At 47.7% G+C, this 16,875-nt stretch overlaps 2 protein-coding genes across 3 annotated transcripts in view; one reads left to right on the plus strand and one right to left on the minus strand.

Moving 5' to 3' along the window:
• The window catches only part of lrrc2 (leucine rich repeat containing 2), a 3,296-nt gene extending 446 nt beyond the window's left edge, over positions 1 to 2,850 (plus strand). Inside the window, exons 2-9 of the mRNA XM_076147572.1 lie at positions 96 to 223; positions 387 to 469; positions 701 to 857; positions 937 to 1,070; positions 1,419 to 1,564; positions 1,646 to 1,798; positions 2,253 to 2,428; positions 2,709 to 2,850. Coding sequence (XP_076003687.1) covers positions 96 to 223; positions 387 to 469; positions 701 to 857; positions 937 to 1,070; positions 1,419 to 1,564; positions 1,646 to 1,798; positions 2,253 to 2,428; positions 2,709 to 2,758 — 1,027 coding nt within the window. The 3' untranslated portion in view covers positions 2,759 to 2,850. The remainder of the gene's footprint in view (positions 1 to 95; positions 224 to 386; positions 470 to 700; positions 858 to 936; positions 1,071 to 1,418; positions 1,565 to 1,645; positions 1,799 to 2,252; positions 2,429 to 2,708) is intronic.
• A 1,273-nt stretch (positions 2,851 to 4,123) lies between these two features.
• Positions 4,124 to 14,895, minus strand: slc71a2b (solute carrier family 71 member 2b). Of its 2 annotated transcripts, none has more exons than XM_076147512.1 (12): positions 14,669 to 14,895; positions 13,349 to 13,441; positions 12,758 to 12,820; positions 12,289 to 12,416; positions 11,081 to 11,195; positions 9,413 to 9,631; positions 9,207 to 9,320; positions 8,960 to 9,031; positions 8,588 to 8,700; positions 8,368 to 8,465; positions 8,124 to 8,266; positions 4,124 to 7,402 (listed from the first exon to the last, which is right to left on the minus strand). In XM_076147512.1, the coding sequence occupies exons 1-12, from the start codon at positions 14,687 to 14,689 to the stop codon at positions 7,175 to 7,177; spliced, it is 1,407 nt and encodes a 468-aa protein (XP_076003627.1). In that variant the 5' UTR covers positions 14,690 to 14,895; the 3' UTR covers positions 4,124 to 7,174. The 2 variants fall into 2 exon arrangements, with proteins under 2 accessions (XP_076003627.1, XP_076003626.1); XM_076147511.1 differs by having other exon boundaries at positions 4,124 to 7,405.
• Between the last annotated feature and the right edge of the window lie 1,980 nt (positions 14,896 to 16,875).

The raw sequence follows: 16,875 nt of genomic DNA on the forward strand, positions 1-16,875 counted from the left end.
ACATCAGTGCTGCGGCGCCCAGTGATGGCACAGCGTGTGTGTGACGCCGCCGTCCACGTCCGCGTGTGTGTGTGTGTGTGTGTTTGTGGCTGCAGGATCGACCAGCAGTGGCAGTATCGCATTTACTGCAAAAACCTGAGGAGTGCTGAGGTCAATCAGCTGCATCATTACCTGCAGAGGTCGACGCACGCAGACGGCCGCTGTGACCTGCAGCCTCACACGGGTAAACCGGCTCACAACTTATCAATCACACATGAAAACACACAGATACAGATACTAATATCTGGGTGTCGCTTATGTTTATCCATAATTGAAGACTGAATGATGTATTTGTATATATTAAAGCTGTTTTGTTATTCATTCTCCTTCTTTCCCTTTTTTTTCAGAATCAGAGACGAGGGATCCCAAAGAGCCGGAGGCCCCAGATGACAGCAAAGTGACCCTCCAGCTGAGTGGAGACAGTTGGACAGTAAGGACACACTCATGCTCTCTGGAGGCCTTTAGGTGCTTCATGTTTCCTCTTTGCGTCTTTGATTTTCATCCATCTCTAACATAACTCACCACATGTTAGCCTGTGTGTGTTCATACCATCTGTACCTTCATACATGATCACCAAAGATAAACATTCACCTGTTCACTCACTGATGGAGCCGCTGCATTTAACACACACGTGACAAAAGCCTGTGCTGTGCTCTGGCAGGACTTCCCCAGGGAGCTGCAGTGGATGACCTACCTGACGGAGTGGCACATCAGGGGGACGAAGATCCGCCAGCTGCCTGACTACCTGCCTGTGTTCAGCCAACTGTCCGTGCTGCAGATCCCCAAGAACGCCATCACAGAGCTGCCGGCAGAGATCGGTGAGGTCGTGGTGATGTTAGGTTAGGATGTGAGGAAGCTTTCAGTTCCTACAGAGGAAAACCTGAGCCCTGTGTGCAGGTAAGCTGAGCGACCTCAGAGAGCTGAACGTCAGCTACAACAGCCTGACCAGGATCCCACCAGAGCTCGGAAACTGTGAGGGCCTGCAGAGACTGGAACTGACAGGAAACCACCTGACTGAGCTACCGTTTGAGGTAGAAAGAGAGTGAGAAAGAGAGTGTCTATGTGTGAGAGAGACTGAGACCGAGAGAGAGGGAGAGGGAGTGAGAGAGGGAGAGAGAGAGAGAGAGAGAGGGAGAGAGAGAGAGAGTGTGAGAGAGGGAGAGAGAGAGAGAGTGTGAGAGAGGGAGAGAGAGAGAGCGTGTGAGAGAGGGAGGGAGAGAGAGAGAGAGAGACCGTTTGTGAAAGACAGAGAGACAGAGAAAGAGAGAGACAGAGAGAGGGAGTGAGAGTGGGAGTGGGAGGGAGAGAGGATGAGAGAGAGAGAGTGTGTGTGCGTGTGTGAGAGAGAGAGACAGACTGAGTGAGAGTGTTTTGTGTAGCTGAGCAGCCTGAAGCAGCTGGTTCACCTGGACATTGCGGAGAACAGGTTCATCTCCATCCCTGTCTGCACTCTGAGGATGAGCAACCTGCAAGTCCTGGACCTGAGCAACAACAGCCTGAATGATCTGCCACAGGACATGGACAGGTGACTCCTCACTTCCACCACTCTGTGACCTAAGGCCTGTCAGTCACCATAACCTGTGTGTGTGTGTGTGTGTGTGTCCAGGCTGGAGCAGCTGGTCAACCTGTTCGTCCATAAGAACAGCCTGTCTTACCTCCCTCAATGTCTCGCCAACATCTCCACGCTCAAGATGGTTGTTGTCAGCGGCGATGACCTCAACTGCATCCCGACTAGACTGTGCAGCAACCCGGACATCAAGTACACAAACGACACGTCACAGGACAGAGACTAGCAAACAAACAACACGTCACAGGACAGAGACTAGCATACAAACGATACGTCACAGGACAGAGACCAACAAACAAACGACACGTCACAGGACAGAGACTAGCAGACAAACAACACGTCACAGGACAGAGACTAACAAACAAAGGACACGTCACAGGACAGAGACTAGCAAACAAACAACACGTCACAGGACAGAGACTAGCAAACAAACAACACTTCACAGACAGAGACCAACAAATAGACGACACGTCACAGGACAGAGACTAGCATACAAATGATGCGTCACAGGACAGAGACTAGCAAACAGACGACACGTCACAGGACAGAGACTAGCAAACAGATGACACGTCACAGGACAGAGACTAGCAGGCAAACAACACGTCACAGGACAGAGACTAGCATTTCTTCATTTCTCTCTTTGCAGGTTTATTCGACTGTACGACAACCAATCAAGTGAAGAGAAAAAGAAGAAGGAAGAGGAGAAGAAGAAATGGAGGAGCAAGAGGAAGAAGTGGAGAGAGGCGAGAGAGGAGGAGGTGAAAAAGGACAGCAGAGAAAAAGACTTCATCGAGGCGTACGTCGACACGCTGAAGGACAGAGGTGAGACAACACTGGGACGAGTCTGAACAGAGATCAGGAATAACTTATGGTGTTGTCACTCAGTGGGCCTGGTGTGAAACACCACAATAATAGCTAACGTTAGCTAGCTGGCGTAATTCATCTCCGCGGCTCTGTTTTCCAGGTTGAGAAAAATGAGAAATTTCGGACTTTTCAAACCTCTTCAAAACTTTCATTGAACTTGAGGATTTGACAGAAAGTGAGGATTAAAATGCAGCCTGACAAACCGGTAAACAAACTGAACATATTTGTCCTTCACCAGAAACCACCCCCTACTCTACCACCAAGGTCTCCATCTCCTGCCTGCTGTGAGGAGGAGAAAGAGGAAAAGCAGGATGACAAGGGGGAGGAAGAGGAGGAAGTTTTCACGGGTGAAGACAACAAACCATAAACGCAGAGCAGCACGGCTGGAGCGTGAGCAGCATTAGCTCAGCTGATGCTAACATGCTAACGCTTGCCTCTAATTGTAGTCAGTGCTTCTCCATATGGCCTCTAGGTGGCGTCGTCCCTCACATTCCAGAGGCCCCCAGCTGTCAGCAGCTGCCCCCCCAACCACCGCTGACAAACCAACAAGCTTTGTTTTGTGCGGCGTTCCCTTCCAAAGTCATTGACCAAACCTAAGTGTTGTTGTTGCAGAGCCACTCTCAGGTGAAGTGATGTTTGCAAGTTGTGAGCGCACATGTTGAGAACGAGCCAACAGACAAAAAACATTTAAGACACATAACAGGTCGGAATTTCTACCGACAACATTGGCACATCAGAAACAGCGCCACCTAGAGGTCATGTGGGGATAATTAAAGAGTTACAGTGCAGCAGCAGGTAGCAGCTACGGGTTCATGTTTCTCTGAGTCAATACGAGTAAATAACAAAGGTGTTGAGTGTTTTTTTAATGAAGGTTTTTGATTTTCATTCCAAACTGTAGTTTTCCAAGATGTCAGGAGTTTAAGTGTGAACATGGAACTGATGATTGATAAGTTTGTCTGAACAATACATTTATAATATTCAGAGACTTGTGTCTAAATGTTGCAGGAATAAAATTGAAAAAGGTTTTCAAGAAAAAGGTCAAAATGTGAAATGAGCAAAAAGTGTGAGAACGTGGAAAAGAAGAGCTGCAGAGGATTCTGGGCATTGAGATGTTAAAGTGAATGTGCTGGAGCATCATCATGCCTGGCTCACCAGCCTGGCCCTCTGCAGTGTGGGATGAGATGTGTTGGGATTCATGAAGTGTGTGATTGTCTGTTCTGAGGCTGATGATGTTTCTGTGTGAGGATCGTTTGTTTCTAATCTTGTATTTCAATAGAAATTGTTTTGTTTTTTTCATGAATGACAGTAAAATTATTACTCAAATAAAGACATTTGTGATTTACTAACATTAACTCGAGGTCATCAGGGACTTTGGTTAGGGTTGGGGTTCAACTCCACCAACCACTGATGTGTGATTTCAGACTAGATCAATATAAAATCCACCCATGATTGAAGTGACCATGCTTACCGTTACCCTGGCAACATGTTTGGTCTCCAGCAGCCTGACATAATTAAGACTTCAGGGCCTCAGGACCACATCAGCTCAGACCAGCAGAGGCTCACAGCTACACTAAAACCTTCAGCCACCACGAGGCGGCGTTTCCCTTTATAGCTGCTTTACCTTGGAAGAATTCAGGCACAAACTTCACCTCCTTCTTTTATATTCCATACATTTGTCTTTATTAATAGTCTCATACATATTTAAAATTATGCTCTTAAGATAAAAGAATTAAAAACAAACAACATGTCTGTGTACAAAAACAACAGATATGAACAGAATGATTAGAGGCACACGTTCACACGCTGTCATAAAGTGCCACAGAGGGGGCGGGGCTTCAGTCATTCAGACTTACTGCTCTACCTTTCATAGAATTGGCAAAATTAAATTAGCCACATTTTGGATCAATATTTGTTGCAGATTGTAACGTCTAAAGAGAAATGACCCCCTCCCCCTCCTCCCCCCTGCAATCACATCTACTCAGAGAACTATAGACCCAACCTTTACAGCAGCGACTGTGTTGGGAGACAGTGAAGCTTCATGAGGGATGAAGGTGATGAAGGTGAACGTTCACTTACTCTACACCTCCAGAGCCGTTAGTAACAATCTTTAGAAATGTCAGCAAATTAAAGCCTTTCCACAGAGCAAACACGAGCAGCTCAGAGCAACTGCTGCTCTCTCTGTCGCTCTGGCCGCTCTATCCTCCTTTGACACATTCCGGTCTTTGTCGCACTCACAGGTGCATCTACACTCTGCTCATTGAGTTCTTCAACCAAAGCTAAATAGGAATGAAGCTCAGTTTGTTCCAGTTTAGCATTGAAATGTTTGCTTTGTTTGAGTTTAACACCTCTTTGTTCTGAGAATGTCTGATCTTTGACACATTCAAGTTTTTCGCTGAAACAAAAAGAAATCAGGCAAACAAAAGGAAGAAGTCAAATCAAAGTGAAATAAAGGAAACTTGGCACGATTTGGTTCCCAAGAATCAAACGGTTCCCCGTCTCTACAGACGTTTACATCCACAGCTGACAGAACGAGTTTAGACTGGTGACGGTTTGTTGAACTTTAAACCTGAAGGTACCAGGATGTAGGGACGGGACTCAATGCACCAAAGAAGAGAAACCAGAGGATTACAGCCCCGTTCAGACTTCACTCAGGCCCACACATGACACAACCACAAGGGTGCACTGGGGGAGGAGTCTGAGCGATGACTTGGTGGAGCTGATGCGTCTTCGTGTCTCATCACTGAGGGACGAGAAGGACCAACTGTCCCTAAGCTCCTGGACAGAGACATCAGCTCACTGGGCCAAGACATGAGGGCGTAAAGGCAAAAGGTCCCGTGTGGTTTCAGCGAGCATTGCATCAGAGAACTCTTAAAGGTTGTCACTTCCTGTGGAGGTACACTAGCAAGTATAACTGAGGCTAAAGCGGACTTCCAGGTCCCTTGAAATAAAGACCATAACCCAGACTGTCCACTGTGTGGCACTGTGGCAACAGGGAATAGTTACTGTCCTTGCCCAGGGTATGTCCCTCCCTGCTGCCCCCTGGTAGAGGAGCTCTGTAGAGCTTTCAGCAGAGCATCAAGCTGCTCTTACTCAGAAATAGAGCTCCACAGAGTGGCAGAGCAGCAAACAGAGCTGCAGGTCTGCTCTCCTCTGGACCAGGCTGCTAGAAACCAGCTGAACTTCCCCAGTAAAGGTCAAAGGTCACACGGACACAAACACTGACATGAAAGAACTAAACACCTAAAGGAAACTTCCTGTAACACATCTGAGCTGAAGTTGGGACACTGATACATGTTTGCTTTGAGCTTTCAGTCTCAGTTTGATTCATCACAGCGTCGTACTACAGACCAACACTGAACTCAGAGTGAGTGAGTGGAGTGACGAAGCACAAGCTCTGTGATGGTTCCCCACACAGTCGCTGGTGTCTGTAGGATGCATGAGGGAGCAGACAGACGGGTCCCGGTGCCACAGTGAGCCTGAAGCACAGACTGCTCTGTGGGGAAGGAGAGCAGCAGCAGCAGCAGCACCTCGTCTGTGGAGACGCCAACAGTAACTCTGAAGAAGAAGCGACCACAAGGCCTCTAAATACACTATGCAGTAACTGGGAGCACTCCATTCATCCTGCCTGACATGGAGGGGCAGGTGGAGCACAAAAAGATTCACTGAAAATCTGCATAAAGCAGCAAACAGACTGAAATGTAGCCAAACGCACTTCAAGTATCTAACATAAAGAACGGGATGAGACTCTGCGGCGACGTCACCTGATCACGGTGCGTGTGTGTGTTGCAGTGTGTCACTTTGACGCGTTTGATTTTTTTTCCTCGTACATACGAGAAAGAGACAGGGAGGAACGCTTGGTGTCACCACCTGTTCAGAGGGGAGGGGCGGGGTCAAGAGGTTTAGCAGCGACACCGGCCGCTGTGAAAACAAACTCAGAGGTTCCAGTGAAAGAAATCACACATGGTTTTGTGAAATCCTCTTACTCCTCATCTTCCTCACATTTGAGTTTGATGCTGTGGTCGCAGCCCAAAAGCTACACACACACACACTCAGAGTTTGGACATCTTTAGTGTCGCACAGCTTTAACTACACAACTACACTGCAACATCTGCACTAAACTCAGAGGGAGGTCGAATGTTTCTGTGTCATGTGATCGCCATCAACCATCTTTGGTGCCAAATCAAAAAGTGGGAAAAACAAAAAGTGTCAAACAGGAGCCGAAGAGGTTCCTGGTGTTCATGGTGACAGAGACCTTTGTTGTTGTCAACGTGGCCCTAAGGTGCAGGGTTCAAAGCCCTTTGGTTCTAAGTGTCTAATGAGGTGAAAGGAACCTGAACACGCTGCTGAACCATCGCACCGCCGATTCACCGCAGAGTTGATTTGTGTCGATTCAAGTTCCACTAGAGCCCAGCAGGGGGCGGTGCCAACTCAAAGAGGCGCAGCCATGTCAGAGAATAAACCAGATCTGCTCTCAAAACCATAGAAATGCTCAGCGCCTCAAATGAACCGTGTCACCTGATCAATGATTAATTATTACAAAACACCAACAGATGAACTGAACTCTGACCTCCGCCCGTCCGCCGCTCAGCTCTCTCCGACACATTTATCGGAACAGTCAGGATTGAAAGAAAATGTTGGTTAAAGGGGCGGGGCTAGCAGAGGAGCGCCGAGTCCAGTGTCGTGATTGGCAACACTGGCCGTCAGTCACATGCTACTGTCCTGCAGGAGCGGCTCAATGTCCTCGGCGTCACTGGTGGGCGTGGCCAAAGTGCTGGTGGTCTCAGCGTGACCAGTAGCGCCGCTGCTGGTCTTGCGGGCGGAGCACGTCTTGGTGTCGGCCAATTGTTCTTGGTCAGGGATGAACATGGCAACAAGCAGAGCAAAGAACACGGCAACCGCTCCGAACAGGAAGGGAGGACCGGGAATCACTGACTTCTGGAGAGAGAGAGACAGAGAGAGTGAGAGAGAGAGTGAGACAGAGAGAGAGAGAGAAAGGGACAGAGAGAGAGCGAGAGAGAGAGAGAGAGAGAGAAAGAGAGAGTGAGAAAGAGAGTGAGACAGAGAGAGAGAGAGTGAGACAGAGAGAGTGACATGGGTAGAGTGTGACAGAGGGATAGTGAGACATAGAGAGTGAGACATAGAGAGAGTGAGACAGAGCGAGAGAGAGAGACAGAGAGAGAGAGACAGAGAGAGAGAGGAAGAGAGAGAGAGAAAGAGAGAGGGACAGAGAGAGCGAGAGAAAGAGAGAGAGTGAGGCAGAGAGTGAGACAGAGGGAGTGACATGGATAAAGTGAGACGGAGGGATAGTGTGACAGAGAGTGAGAGACAGAGCGAGAGAGAGAAACAGAGTGAGACAGAGAGAGAGTGAGAGAGAGAGTGTACATGTATGTGTACCTGTGTGGTGTGTTTGTATGTGATTGCGTGTGGCGTGTGTGTGTGTGTGTGTATATATGTGATTGTATGTGTGTGTGAGTACATGTGTGGTGTGTGTGTGTATATGCGATTGTGTTTGTGTGTGTACCTGTGTGTGTGTGTGTGTGTGTGTGTGTGTGTGTGTGTGTGTGTGTGTGTGTGTGTGTGTGTGTGTGTGTGTGTGTGTGTGTGTGTGTGTGTGTGTGTGTGTGTGTGTGTGTGTGTGTGTGTGTGTGTGTACCTGTGTGATGTGTGTGGGTCTTCCTGGCCCAGGCTCCATGTCGTTTAGCTCCACGTTGAAGAGGTAGAAGATGAAGCCGTACAGAGCTGGACCCAAACCGTTACACAAACCCCTGATACCTGTGATCATACCCTGAACCACACCTGAGGACACACATACACACACATTATTGAGTATATGTCCTCACTCTGATTTAAAGCAGGCAGACAGACAGACAGGTAAACAGACAGACAGGTGTACTGACCTTGCTGGTCAGGTGCGGCGCTGTGTGATACCAGGGCAGAGACAGCTGGGAAGGTAATGGAGGACATGGCTGCTATGGTTCCTGCTGCCCACATCATCCTGAACACACACACACACACACACACACACACACACAGACAATTACAACCAATCAGCTTCAACTTCATGTTGTGCCGCTGACATAATGATCCAATCAGAGACAAGGTGACAGGGACACTGACCAGGGCTCAGAGCCGAAACCATACCAGGCCAGCTGGAAGAGCTGGAAACCAAGACCAAGAAGAACCGTGTTCTTCTTACCAACGGTCCTCATCAACACGCCCAGGAACAGAGTCTGAGGGGGGCAGAGAGAGAGACAGAGGGAGAGAGAGAGAGAGACAGAGATACAGAAATAAAGAGAGCGAGAGAGAGAGATAGAGAGAGAGAGAGAGATACAGACAGAGAGAGAGACAGAGAGAGAGACAGAGACAGACAGAGACAGACAGAGAGAGAAAGAGAGACAGAGAGCGAGAGACAGATTTTATCAGCTTCATCTCCTTTTTCCAAACAGATTCTCTATGAAGTCCAACATCCAGCAGGTGGCGTCACATCACCTGGGCGATTATAGAGAGAATCCCCACCATGGCGATGAACGCAGCGATGGCTGCAGGAGAAAACTGTATCACCTGCAAGAGAACGCTGTAGATTAACACACAAGACCTGAGTCCAGTCAGTCTACACACGACAGGTCAAAGAGAACCTGTCTGTCTGTGTCTCACCTGTGTCAACTGTCTGTGTCAACTGTCTGTGTCAACTGTCTGTGTCTCGTTCTGTCTGTCTGTCTGTCGGTCTGTGTCTCACCTGTCTCAGGTAGATGAAGAAGCTTGAGTACTGTCCGGCCTCAGGCAGGTAGGACAGGAACACGGTGACACAGATCAGCAGCACCGTGCTGTCCTTCCCCACACGCCGCAGAGACTGAACACACAACCACACAGTCACACATCACCTATCAATAAAACTATCAATCAGCTGAGTGGGGTGCAGGGTCAGTGTGGTGTTGGACTCACAGCGAACGGGTCTGCCTGCTCCCAGGAGATGGGGAAGCCCCAGGACGTCAACCTCATCTTGTCTGGCAGCGACTCCGGCACCACAAAGAACACAAAGGCGATGTCGGCAACGGCAATCACCGTGGCAACCAGGACCACCAGGCTGTCGCCGTACTTTCCCGACAAGTGTTCGCCGATGGCCGGGCTCGTCACCAAGCTGGCAGCAAAGGTCGCCGACACCTGGAGGTCACAAACAGAGACGAGTGGAAGGATCAGACACGGATATACAGCTTCAAGAGACTCCGAGATGTGAAGCAAGAGGCATAGTGTGTCTGTGAGTGAGTGAGTGAGTGAGTGAGTGAGTGAGTCTGTGTGAGTGAGTCTGTGTGACTGAGTGTGAGTGCGTAAGTGAGTGAGTGAGACTGAGTGAGTGAGTGAGTGAGTGAGTGAGTGAGTGAGTGAGTGAGTGAGTGAGTGAGTGAGACTGCGTGAGTGAATGCGTGAGTGAGACTGCGTGAGTGAGTGAGTGAGACTGTGTGAGTGAGTGAGACTGTGTGAGTGAGTGAGTGAGACTGTGTGAGTGAGACTGTGTGAGTCTGTGTGAGTGAGTGAGCCTGTGTGAGTGAGTGAGTGACTGAGTGAGACTGTGTGAGTGACTGAGTGAAACTGTGTGAGTGAGTGAGTGAGTGAGTGAGTGAGTGAGACTGTGTGAGTGAGAATGTGTGAGTCTGTGTGAGTGAGTGAGTGAGTGAGTGAGTGAGACTTTGTGAGTGAGTGAGGCTGTGTGAGTGAGTGAGTCTGTGTGAGTGAGTGAGACTTTGTGAGTGAGACTGTGTGAGTCTGTGTGAGTGAGTGAGTGATAGCTGTGGTCTAGGTTTTTACTCGGCTGTAAGCGAGTGCAGTCGTCTGTGTTTGTGGCTTTGTTGTGAGTGAGACTGCGTGAGTGAATGCGTGAGTGAGACTGCGTGAGCGAGTGAGTGAGACTGTGTGAGTGAGTGAGACTGTGTGAGTGAGTGAGTGAGACTGTGTGAGTGAGACTGTGTGAGTCTGTGTGAGTGAGTGAGCCTGTGTGAGTGAGTGAGTGACTGAGTGAGACTGTGTGAGTGACTGAGTGAGACTGTGTGAGTGAGTGAGTGAGTGAGTCAGTGAGTGAGTGAGTGAGACTGTGTGAGTGAGAATGTGTGAGTCTGTGTGAGTGAGTGAGTGAGTGAGTGAGACTTTGTGAGTGAGTGAGGCTTTGTGAGTGAGTGAGTCTGTGTGAGTGAGTGAGTGTGTGAGTGAGTCTGTGTGAGTGAGTGAGTGAGTGAGTGATAGCTGTGTTCTAGGTTTTTACTCGGCTGTAAGCGAGTGCAGTCGTCTGTGTTTGTGGCTTTGTTGTTCAGCTTTTGTTGTTGGTTTAAACGCTCACAGAAGCTATGAGGATTATGGAGTGGAGGCGGGAACTTCCTCAAAGATGCGACTACTCCTTGTACTTCCTGTAGCCTCAGTTCGCCACATCTTGGCAGGAAGTGTGAGAGCGTGCGTACTCTGAGTGCTCCTCTGTGTGGCCTCTATTGTCCATTATGTTAACGTGACACACTAAGGGTCAGTCCGGGCGCAACGCAGCTCAGACCTTTTTGTTCAAAGCACCTCCACAATAAAATGGCCGACAACACACAGCGATGTCATTTCCGGTGCGATTGTTCTTACCAGTCCGTAGGCCGTGCTCCTCTCATGCTCCTCTGTGATGTCGGCGACGTAGGCGAAGATCACAGAGAAGGTGACAGCGAAGACGCCCGAAACTGAGATCAGAGCAAAATACCACCTGTAGAAAAAGACACACACACACATTAGGTATGAAGGAGTTTGGGTCTTTCACCCTGTTCTAAACACAATGAGGGGGGGGTTGGAGTCACACACAAGCCCAGCAGCTGGTTTCCCATCAGCCACCATGTTCCCTGTCCTTCATCTGATATCATGGCCTGTTTGCTGAGCCCAGATCTCGGCATTAAACGCATCGTCACCAGAAATCAAGACCCATTTCCGTGTGCGGCCCTGTGCCACCAGAGGGCGCTGTGTTAAGGCCTTATTCACATCCATGGTCCCAGATTCAGACCCTTTGAATCGGGCTGGAAGAAGGCCAACACTTCCATCCAGTAAGGTACTACTCTGAGGGAAGGTTACTGTAAACCTTTGGTCCCGCGAAGAATTAGAGCTTTGTTGACCAAGCCCCTCCCTCCCCCCCTCCGTGGCTCCTCCCCCTCCCTCCTCCCTCAAAATAACTCCACTGCATTGTGGTGGATGTTTAGGAATTCTGATGCATCACATTTCCCCCTAAATACTCTAAACTGCATCAAACTGCTGCACGGCCAAAGACGACTCCTCTAGTCTACACACAAACACAAACCAAAGGGCTGACATGCTGCTCAGACGCCTTACAGTTTAACTGCAGACTGCAGTCAACATGACAGAGATTAGAAGCTCTCCAGTTCTCTGTTTGAATGTTTTGACCCCGAGCCGCTCACATGAGCAGCATGTGACCCAGAGTGTGAGCGGAGACGCCGTCTGACAGTCTGAGCTGCTCTCACACAGAGCAACAGAGCCTCTAACATCCACGTCCTCCTGTCTCGTCAGAACACACACACGCTTGGACACAAACTCCTGATGTTTGTGCTTCTTCACAGTCAGTAAACTTCGCCGACATGGACATAAACTCAGAAGCACTATTTATCTAAGCCTCATCAAATGACACACACACACACACACACACACACACACACACACACACACACACACACACACACACACACACACACACACACACACACACACACACACACACACACACACACACACACACACACACACACACACACACACACACACACACACACACACACACACACACGTTGTCTTACCAGGGGCTAATCCTCATGAAGGGGATGGGGGCGCAGGTGAAGAAGACCGTCATGAGGAGGAAGGACTTCCTGCCCCAGATGTCCGACAGAGCGCCGATCAGAGGAGCCGACAGGAACGACAAGAAGCCCTAAAGAACGAGGAGGAACAGGTCAATGGGGGCGAAGAGGCGGGGCTACACTAAACGTTTATATGCGCATTCTTAAGTTGATACAGAATGTGTGTGTGCGCGTGTGTGTGTTCAGGCATCTCAGACTGCTCACATGAAGAAGAACTGGTATAAAATAAAAGACAGGAGACTGATTATTCATCTGCACTCACGCCGCGTTCGAGTGATCATAGGAAAGTAATAAACACAGTACGCTACAGAGCTACACACGAGCAGAACACGGAGGAGGACCTGAGGAGGTGCAGAAGATCGTAACACTGCCTGAGTTCTTTCAGGTGGAGAAGCCGGAGGAGCCGTCTTACCTTCACGCCCTGCACCAGGCCGTTCATCAGGAAGGTGTGCTGAGGAAACGTCTCGTGAAGAACCTGAGACATAACAAGACGTGCTCATTATCTGTTTGTGTTCTTTATGATTATTTCAACTGTTTTTCCTCAATTAAGGTGCAAGCAACACACATCCATGATCCTCAAGATATAAAGTAACGATGTGTAACAGGTCAAAGGTCAGAGGCCAACATATTAGTATCTAACTAAACTTCTATCTTCATGTAGAGGAGCTGTAGAGGCTTTGACACGTGTTCATGGATCCATAAGGGTCCATTAGAGACTTACAGACCTGAAGAGAAGCACACAAATCTACACAATGACACAACTTACAGAGGAAGAAACACAGAGCTCAAGTTGAAATGTAATCTTCGAGAAAATCATTTACTTTAGTAATATCAACATAATGTTTTAAAGCAAAGTGTCACTGGAGTGAGAGCAAGCTGTATAAGTGAGTAACATGAACATCAGCAATGCTGAAGCGAGTGTGTGTGTGACCCATAACGCAGCGTGAATGTCCTGTAAACACACGCTTAGCATGAAGGAAACGGTGTGTGTGTGTGTACTCACAGTCAGCATGGGTGTGGTCAGCAGCCCCCAGGCGAAGAACTCCAAGAAGATCACCACCACCGCATGAGCCACTCTGGCTCGGCCTCTGCTGTGCTGCAGCACAAACATCAACTGTGAAACCGCTGCACTTCCTGTAGCGTCCACTTTGGTCAAACCTCATCGGACCTACACTCAGTAGCAGTAAACCATAGTTCTGTTCTGCAGTGAGTTCTGAACAGGCCCTGGTGCTGCCAGTCAACACAGTCCAGCACCAGGAAGGAACTCAGGCAAGATGTCCGCCTGGCACTGAGGGGTTCAGTTAGTGTTGGGTTGTTGTTGTTTTGTATCTTATTGATCTCCAAGGTGCTGAACCACTGGATAAGCCGGCGAGCCCGAGCTAAGAGAGGGAGTCCAGCTCCCATTCAAATAAACCATAAAGTCATATTGATCTTTCCAATGGCAAAATAGAGAAATGATTTAAGACTTATAAAATTCAAATGTAGAATATCATAGAGCCAGGATTGATTCTGGACCATAAAGCCTCAAATACGAGGCCGTGGACCCCCAAGGCCAGACTACATGTGCTGAAACGGGTAAATACACACAATCATAAACTATAACATTTAGAAAACAAGTTTAAGACATCAATCTATAAATAAAAGTTAATATTGTTGGTTAATATCTGAATGACCGCGAAGAGCAGCTGCAGATTTGTGTCGTAAATAAAATGCATAACTGGAGCATAACCAGAGATTAGAGTCAGTGGCCTGGTCGTGTTTAGATCATTTCAAACCAAAAGAATCTCCCTCCAACACTCACTAATGAACCAATCACACACTTATTTATGCCTGATAAACAGTTGTAAGGGTCAAACTGTGCATGAGAGGGGAAAGATGAGGTCTTAGGGCCTTCGTGCTGTCAGCTGAGGTGCTTGTGAGTGAACGGACCGAGTTTGACTTCCCCCCCTCATATTTATGGTGTAAATAAGCAGGAGTCTTTGTTAAACAGATTCATAAACATGTGTAATTCTAAATTAAACCGCCTCATCTTCGTGTTACAGTAGGAAGAAGATGTCTGACTGTGTTTCTAACTCGGTGCTTCTTGTTCAGGTTTAACGGTGGAAACAAACAAGCATCACAGTGACGCTCCTCCGGTTTGCCACCAACGCGTTAACTGTGAAGTCACCATCTAATCCGGACACTCGTTGGGATTTAACTCCCGTTAGCGTGACCGAGCATCCACGTCAGCCGTGTAACGGGCAGCTCCGCCGGGTTTGGACCGGAGTGTGTTGATGCTAAGCTGAGGTGTTAGCCGCGGTGCTAACACAGCCAGCTAACTCACTGAGCTCCGGACCAGCATCATGTCGTTGGCCTCCGTCGCCGGTTTCTCCGGGTTTATGTCACATCCTGCCGTCACGATGTTCAGCTCGAGTCCGTGCTGCTGAGCATCTGCCCGGGGCCGCCGCGTCTCTTCCAGTGTGTCCGCGGGGTCACTTTCTACAAAGACTCCGCCGCAGCGTCACGGAATTCGGCTAAAGTGGCTTCAGTGAGGCGCGCGGAGAGAGAGAGGCGGAGGGAGACTGTGAGGAGGCGTGGCTTTAACCCACATTCCTCCGCTCTGATTGGAATTCAACATTAGGTGTAATTGCTCATGGTTTAAGGCTTTCCGGACGAGCGGTGCCTTTGCCTGTCTCAGGTCAAAACTATTGAAACGGATCACACACCGCCTTTCAGAGTGAACCTCGATTTATAAAACGGCGCTCCAGTCGGCCTCGGCGTTTGTTTTATTTGTTTCCTTTCTGTCAGTGAAACTACGGAAGGCGAGAAATGAAATCTCGTGTTTATAAGAATGAAGGATGGCCGCGAATCTGTGGGAACGAGAAAACAGTTATGTCCACGGGTTATAACATCTCACATAGTCACAAACATTTATTTATAAATATATATCATTATTAAATATGATGTCGTTGTGGACGATTCCTAGTTTAAAAGCTTCACTTCGACCCAACATCCTGTCCGGAAGAGTTCCTTCGCGTTACTCGGTCCTCGTAATCTGAGGGCCATAATGAACGTATTAAGACGCGTGGCCACGAGTTAATTTAATCAATGTGACCTCAATGTGACCTCTCCTCTTCTGACTAGAATAGAATAGAATAGCTTTTATTGTCACTGTACATGAGAATACAACGAAATGCATTTGTGCTGTGCCTGAATCTTAGAACAGTCATAAATAAACAACATAAACAGCAATAAACTATAAATAAACAACAATAAATAAACAACACCTTTTCCATTCTGCAGTATATTGTTACTACTAAACAAAATGTGCTTCTACAAAAGACGTCAAAGGAGAAAATAAATCTACAATGGAATTTTGCCAACAAAATCCAGTTTATAATCACTGAGAACCCAGATTACTTCTGAAAATGTTTTATTTTTGTACAAACAGCAAGAAGGAAACAACCAACAAACCTCCATACAGCCAAACAACACAAGAAAACAGCAGAACAGGACGAAAAGTAAGAATGACGTCAATAGTAACATGAGTCCAGGAAGAAGGCGAAAAAGAGTGTGTGTGTGAGAGAGAGGGAGAGAGAGAGAGAGAGAGAGAGAGAGAGAGAGAGAGAGAGAGAGAGAGAGAGAGAGAGAGAGAGAGAGAGAGAGAGAGAATTGTGTGTGTGTGTGTGTGTGTGTGTGTGTGTGTGTGTATGTGTGCGTGCGTGCGTGCGTGCGTGCGTACGTGCGTGCGTGTGAGAGATTGGGGGTTGGAGCAAAAGTGACGTATAATCCAAATTCCTCCGCTCTGGTTAAAATGTAACTCTTATGCTTGTTAAACTATCAAAACCTCCCGGATGAGCGGTGCCTCATAACAATATGTAGAATAGTTTTCTAGAATCAAATGTAAATTGTTTGAGTAGCTGTTCTTCTTCCTGTCTCTTCTTTCACGGGGTTACCTCTATTTTCGCTATAAATTTAAGTTTGGAAAAACTCTTGACTAAGGTTCGGCTAATAAAATGGAATGGCTCCCTCTGTTGGGCAGCATGTTACATTGCAATGCAATATGTGTTTTCATAATTTCGCAACATAAGAAGCCTATCGCGTCGTTATTCTTTAATGCTGAATGTATATAAATAATAGCTTATATGTTAAGTGATTTTTTTCTGGTGTCGTGGCTCGAAGGGGGTGGGGGCGGGGGGGAGAGAACATAGCAAAGTGTCAATATTTGGCAGGAAGATGCAGCAGCAAAATGCTCATCTAGGATTCTCAATAGATCAGTATTTGGCAAGAGACAGAAAGGCGGGACATGGCGGTAAAAGAGAAATTTAGGTTGTACGGAAATATTTTTAATGTTTGTATGAATGTGTCTGTTTTATTACAATATATGTAAGGTTTTATGTTAGTGTTAAAGGTTGCATGTAAAGCTTTTAGATTAGGCTATTCTAAGGTAATATTTAGGCTGTACGTACAGATGCAGAGTTGTCGTTAATCACGGAGAATACTAAACAACACATCCAGGTAGAATTTATAAAATAAAAGCCTCGGAAGGCT

This window comes from Genypterus blacodes, unplaced genomic scaffold (assembly GCF_046128005.1).
Source record: "Genypterus blacodes isolate CSIRO-AG114 ecotype Tasmania unplaced genomic scaffold, CSIRO-AGI_Gbla_v1 ptg000038l_1, whole genome shotgun sequence".
Classification (NCBI taxonomy): domain Eukaryota; kingdom Metazoa; phylum Chordata; class Actinopteri; order Ophidiiformes; family Ophidiidae; genus Genypterus; species Genypterus blacodes.

Coding starts and splice junctions, on each gene's coding strand:
- slc71a2b (XM_076147511.1), bottom strand. CDS start 14,689: ATGATGCTGGTCCGGAGCTCA. Junction 12,821..13,348: donor TGACCACACCCATGCTGACT/GTGAGTACACAC, acceptor GTTATGTCTCAG/GTTCTTCACGAGACGTTTCC. Junction 8,701..8,959: donor TTCTCTCTATAATCGCCCAG/GTGATGTGACGC, acceptor TGCCCCCCTCAG/ACTCTGTTCCTGGGCGTGTT.